Genomic DNA, 6,761 nt, shown 5'->3' with positions numbered 1-6,761 from the left:
GACAAGTAGAAGTGATTTTAGTATTTTCTTCCAAATGACATTCCAGAACAATGATGTTACCTCATAGTCTCAAAATTTTTGGAAAAGATTGGCTTGAAAATTTAAGGGAGGAAATAGTTTTACAAAAGTTTGTAGTTTTGCACAACAATGTAAATTTTTTTCACAAAATGATGGAATTCAAGGTACATCAATTTTCCTAAAAATTCTCTTTTACTGCCACATTATAAGTTCTTAAATAGTGAGCAGAGTTTTTTTTTAATCTCTTACTAGTTTCTCTCAATAAGCTTTATTTTTTAAGTGTGAGTGAAGATGTATCTAAGGTTTTCTAAATTTGATGTAGTGTGCTTTCCTAATTTCTAAAAGAATAGACTAATTGATCAGGAAGTGTTGAATTGAAACAGCACACAAAATGACAATAAGTACAAATCCAGTCAGAAGGGACAGAACAAAGGTGTTATCACTCATTTCTATCTTGTTATTGTGCTTGCTTCTTCTTTTCCGTCCACTGCCTTTGCCACACCCGGACTGAGGCTTATAAGTTGACAAAAGTGAGCTAGAGCTATATGGCCCCCAGAGCTCTTGTATGCCATCAGAATTTTCATATTGGCGTCCGGCACAGACCTTGAAGCAATATTTTGAATTTGCAAGATAGTTGGAAAAGGAAAAGGTGGTATTTGGTCCTTTGTAAATCTAAAGGAAAAGAAATCAAATGAAAATTGCAGTTTTTTTCCAATTAAAACTATATTGTATAGTGTTTATTACAAGGAAACCAAAAATTCTTTAATTTTATGAACATATTCACAACAAGTGTAAAATTTTACTCAATGTCTCTAATGTTCTGGGAGTATTTAGTATTTATTAGTTAATTATGTTCAATAAAGCTTAAGAAAACCCTACAACTGTTGAGAATTAATTATTTCATGTCTGGACTTGAACATGGATTGTGCTCTGTGGAATTAAAAAATACTACATAATTCAATGGTGATGATCTAATTAAATGAATAAGCTAGATTATGTATATAAATATTACAGATGACTTTAAACTTTGGGGTAAAATTTAGTTACTTTAAACACCCTTAAACATAACATACCACCCTCTAAAAGCTCTAACCTCATCTAGACATAGAACTACAATATTTTTTTGAGACACGGTATCTCTGTGTAGTCCTTGTTGTCCTGAAACTCAGTCTGTAGACCAAGCTGACCTAGAACTCAGAGATCTGCCTTCTTCTGCCTCCCAAGTGCTGGGATTAAAGATGCATGCCCATCCCCCAGCATACTTTTTATTTCAAGAATACAAGATCTTGTAGAGCCCAGGATACCCTCAGCTTTGCTATGTAACCAAAGAGTATCCTCATCCTCCTGTAATGCCCATCCCCCATATGTAAAACACAAGACCCCGTAGAGCCCAGGATACCCTCAGACTTGCTATGTAACCAAAGAGTACATTCATCCTCCTGTGTTTACCCATCAAGTGCTGAGGCTACTATGAGGAGCTATCGTGTCTGGCAGAATATTAGAGGCTAAATGTGAAAGAATATACCTGTTCAACTTTCTTTCCAGTGAAGACTTGAAGAGAGTAAACAATGGGATCACCTTTAATTGGCTCCAAGGAATCCCATTTGATTTCACAAATGTTGCTATTCAGTGGATGTAATTTAGGGGCTGGAAAAGGAAAATTGCATTTTAGAATGTTCTGGTTTTTTTCTACATGATGCCGAATACATCAAAATGACTTAAACCACACAGTCGTTACAAGCACATGTAGACCTAATATGAGAAACATGTAACTATCTTTAAGAAAGATATTTATGTTGTATTTTGAGAGATGGTTTTCCTATGTAGCTGTGGCTGGCCTGGAATTTCCTATGAAGATCAGACTAGCTTTGTTCTGGCATTAAAGGTGTACATTACCACACCCAACAGAACAATATTTATTATTGAAATTACTTTTGTTATACCATCAGTCATCATTATTGTAGCAAAACCTTGATGAAATTATATATTAATAATGCATGGTTATATTTTCTATTTATATTTATATTAATTTAAATTTTGGTTTCTCCTTTTATAATAATCTGCATTGTGTTCATGTGGTATATTTTGCATTTAAAAACATTTTCATAAGGACAAGTAATTACATTTTAGGAGTGCAACAACTGTGTGAGGTCGGAAGGAGCACACTATTCGCTTCATGTTGTTAGTCTCTACATTTTAAGAAAATGGGGCTTAAACATATAGGGACATTAGTCAGGAAAAGAAGAAAGCATTATTGTCTTTTATTCAGAATTAATTTAATTTGAATGTGTTTCAGTTAGCATTCCACTGGAGAAGAATGATTTCATATTAGTGATTGAACTTGGGAACTAGAGAGATGGCTCAACAATTAAGAGCATGGGCTGCTCTTCCAGAGGACCCAGGTTCGATTCCCAGCACCTATATGGCAGCTCACAAATATCTGTTATTCCAGTTCCAGGGGATCTGCCATCTTCACACAGGCATACTTGCAAGCAAAACACCAATTCACATAAAATAAATGAAAATTAATAGTGATAGAGTTCTTGTGGAAAGATCGAATCAACCGACCATCACAACTGGGAGAGGGAAAAATAATCCTCAAACCTGAGGTTCTGGGACCTGCCAACTTGGACTCATGGTTAGTTGATACATAGCACTTAGCTTCTGATTGTAACATGCCCCAGACCTTAGAACAACTGAGTTTAAAGTCCATAGTTCTGGAAAAGTCTCTAAATGTCCTAACTTTGCTTTTTGGCTTCTATAGTTTCACCTCTGGCTAACTGTTCTTGTTAACTGAAGTATGTCAACCCAGTACATGGTTTTTGTGCTTCAAGCCCACCCTAAGAAAGGCTCAGTGCTACAATAAGATCCCCAACACCTAGTATAGTTTTGGGCCTGAATACTTATAACAATCCATTTATGAAAATATAATGTGTAACAATGAGTGGATGTCACAATGTGGGCAGCACACCATTTTGGAAACCAGGAGCCTGTTTTTCGCCTGCATATTGGCATGGGCACCAGTGTGTATGCTGGGTGCTCACAGAGGTGTGAGAGGGAAATGGATTTTCTGGAACTGGATTTACAGATGATTGTAAACCACCAAATGGGTGCTGGGAACATTACCTGGGTCCTATGCAAGAGCAACCAGTGCTCTTAACCTTTGAGGCCTCTCTTCAGCTCCATGTCTTACTCTTAAAACCTACAGTGCTGATCTCTAAGATATTTGAAAAATATTGATGGCAGCAGTTTTAGTAATCCTTTTTAAATTTTCTTTTTGAGAGAGTTTCTCAGTACAACAGTTTTGGCTGTCTTGGAACTCACTCATTAGACCAGGCTGGCCTTGAATGCAAATACTTGCATGGCTCTACCTCCCAAGTGCTGAGATTAAAGGTGTGTGCCCCCACCACCAGGTTTGAAGTCTTGATAAATCTTTTCATTGCTCCTTAAGTACACCATTAAGAACTACTTTCCTGATATTTTATTAGTGAATTTTAAAAATCACTGCTGCTAATTTTAAGATTTAATTTAAATTTTAAATTATTTACCTATTTTATGTGTGGGGATGTTTTGCTTACATATATGTATGTCTTCACTATGTGTGCCTGGTGTCTGTGGAGGACAGAAGTGGGCACTAGATCCCCTGGAACTGTAGCTACAGATGGCTATGAGATGCCATGTAGGCACTGGGAATTGATCCCGGGTCCTCTGGAAGAGCATGCAGGGCTCCTAATGACTGAACCATCTCTCTAGCCCCAAGATTTAATTTAATTTTATTTTTACAATTTTTTTCCTGTTTCATGAGACTGGGTTTCTCTGTAGCTTTGGAGCCTGTCCTGGAACTAGCTCTGTTGCCCAGGTTGGCCTCGAATTCACAGTGATCCACCTGCTTCTGTCCCGCTGAGTGCTGGCATTAAAGGTGTGAATGACCACTGCCCTACAGTTTTTTATAATTTATTCATTATTATTTTATGTGCATTCATGTTTTGCCTACAGGTACTACCATACAAGGGAGCCAGATACCCAGAAATGGAGTTACAGACAGTTGTGAGCTGCCGTATCGGTGCTGGGAATTGAACCCAGGTGCTTAGCAAGTGGAGCTGGGGCTCTTAACCTATAAGCCTTGACACTTCATTTAATTTTTAAATCAGCAAAGAAAGAAAGAGATTTTCTTATGGCGTTTTCAAACGTTTTGAGTTTGTTTAGGTTCTCCATCAGCTGTGCATCTCAGTTTCCTGCTCCGTCTTACTACTTGTACTCCTCAACCTCCTCAATCCCCTTCTACTTTAATGTCATATGTGTTTCATGCCCTTTCTACCCCTTTCCTTAGAGTCTCCCCTAGTCTTATGATTTCTGCTTTCCTCACCTCTACCCATACTGACTCTCACCTAAATACATTTATATAAAATTTAGAAGTCAGAATTTCCATGAGAGAGTGCATGTGGCATTTGTGCTTCTGAGCCTTGCTGCCTCTCTTGACTTAGCATTTTCTAATTACTGCTTATATGTGTGTGCTGAGGAAGCTCTAAGAAAATGTTCAGTGTCTGCATGCATCATTTACCTTTAAGAGCACCAGGTGGGGTTTTTGTTGTAGTGAAAGTGTAGACATCAGACTGTGGTCCCTCACCAGCTTCATTACATGCCTGGATTTTAAACTTGTATTGTGTATATTCACTCAATTTTTGCACTTTGTGAGTCAGATCAGGCCCATGGTAAATGACAGAAAATCTGAGAGGAAAAAGATAAAGATTAGGGAAGCAATGTTATAATCAACAGTTGAACCCAAGAAAGTCAAAACAAGCCAGAAAGAGAAAACAAAGAAAAAGGCAAAAAGAAATCAAGTCACAAGATCAATACTGTCAGGGTGGCAGGCTTTCTCTCTTTCTTCCAAAACTTCTGTTCTCTGGTACTTACATTGCACTAGGTAAAGGAAAAGTGGTTAGTAAGAAGGGAAAATACACAGCTTATCCTTGGACAAGGACTAAAAGTATTGGTGTTGTTTTCATTTCGACTTCGTTCACTGAAACTACAGATTTCAGTGTGTGTGTGTGAGAGAGAGAGGGAGAGAGACAGAGAGAGAGACAGAGACCCAGAGAGATAGAGAATGGCTGGCAAGATATAGCAGTTCAAAGTGTTCTAATTACAATAGACTTTAAATGGTAAATAGGTTACCTGCCAGGTTGATCCTCCATTAGTAAGTTGTAGCTTATAGAGTTGGCATGTGATTTTTTCCGTGATGCATTCCCCCATTTGAGTCTGAGACTCTGGTGTCCTTGGACCACACAATCAAGCTGTGGAGGCTCAGGTAGTATTGGTTTGGTTTTGCTTCTTATTGATGGGCTAAAAGGACTTAGTCCATAATGATTAATAGCTTGAATTCTGATTCTAGTGGTAAAAATAAATGAAAATATATGAATTTATATTTAATAGAGGAAATACTTTTCTTCATATAAGCCAACCCACTCTATCTCTATATAGAATGACTATTATACTGATTACAAGACAGGTTTCCAAAGTAGAACTAATTTTGAAAACTATTGATGAGAGGCAGAAATGTTTCTTACTAATATGAAATTTCACCAATGAGCCAGAACTCTTTTCAAAAGAAATCTGAAGTGTATTAAATATACAAAAGCAGATCTGCTCAAAATTCTCAACATTCTTTCCACCTTCCCAAAATAAGATATGAGTGACTTACCCGTATGTAGTATTAGGCTGTAGATTTTTCAGAACATACTCTGTTACTCTATCAACAGTCAAGATTTTTTTATCTCCATACTCGATGTTATATCCAGTGATTGGAGAGCCATGGCAGTCTGGCTCCTCCCATCGGATAGCTATGCAAGATGAAGATAGTTTGGCAGGAACTTTGTCTTCAACTTCTTGTAACATTGGAACTTTGGCGGGTACAGTTCCCGGTGTAGTTACTTTTCCAGTTCCTCCAAACATTCCAACCCCAACTATATTGACAGCCTGACAAACACATGCAACATTTGTTAGCAATTCATTTTGATGATTTTCTGTGCATGAGCCATTTTGTTGCATAACGAAACAGTGCATCATAAACTCATATTCTAACAATTTGGTTCTACATTGGAGAAATACATTCTGAAACTTGCAGTCTGCGTTTCTAATTTTAGATAATTAACCCCCCCACAAGACTCATCAACTATGACACTAAGCTTTTCTTCATTTTTCTTATCACTTTTATTTATTTATTGTTAAGGGACAGGTACTTGTTATGTTGCTCAGGTTGGACCGAAACCTCTGGACTTAAGGGATCCTAGCATTTCAGTCTCAAGTAGTTGATACTACATGTATGTGCCTGGTGGTTTATGCTTTTACTTAGTGTTTAATTGTTTCATTCTAGAAAGAAATATGTAAACTCACTGCTAATTTCTCTTTAAACTCGTTGAATAATTCTGCTGGAAATTCTAATTGTCTTTATTATATAGACACAAGTTCTTTCATAACTACAGGGCTACACATCACGTAGGTTTCAGTGCTTTGCGATTTTTGAGGACCAGTTTCACTTCTAGTGTTCATGTATAAAAGTGTTCTGAGTTTGTAAATATAATGCTGTTGTATTCCAGAAATCAGTGATTTGTGTCCATTCCTTTCTTGTGCAGATGAACCCATGGCCTCTTACACTGATCACTCCAGGCCCTCTATTGTTTTCATCCTTGTCAGCCTTATTAACCCCTTCTGTCAAGCAACTGACAGTTTACAATTTTTCAAAGACA

At 37.3% G+C, this 6,761-nt stretch overlaps 1 protein-coding gene across 1 annotated transcript in view; it reads right to left on the bottom strand.

The window, feature by feature from the left end:
- Positions 1–369: 369 nt before the first annotated feature.
- Positions 370–6,761, bottom strand: part of LOC121444809 (fibronectin type III domain containing protein 3C1-like) — a 51,420-nt gene continuing 45,028 nt past the window's right edge. Inside the window, exons 21-25 of the mRNA XM_041646715.1 lie at positions 5,717–5,991; positions 5,191–5,403; positions 4,580–4,746; positions 1,544–1,665; positions 370–690 (exon numbers count right to left, since the gene is read on the bottom strand). Of these exons, the coding sequence (XP_041502649.1) occupies positions 370–690; positions 1,544–1,665; positions 4,580–4,746; positions 5,191–5,403; positions 5,717–5,991 (1,098 nt within the window). The remainder of the gene's footprint in view (positions 691–1,543; positions 1,666–4,579; positions 4,747–5,190; positions 5,404–5,716; positions 5,992–6,761) is intronic.

This window comes from Microtus oregoni, unplaced genomic scaffold (assembly GCF_018167655.1).
Source record: "Microtus oregoni isolate MIOR12 unplaced genomic scaffold, Mior012 000142F_ref0000161, whole genome shotgun sequence".
NCBI lineage: Eukaryota > Metazoa > Chordata > Mammalia > Rodentia > Cricetidae > Microtus > Microtus oregoni.
The sequence above is the reverse complement of the archived record's forward strand: the minus strand, read 5'-3'. Positions and strand labels throughout refer to the sequence as shown.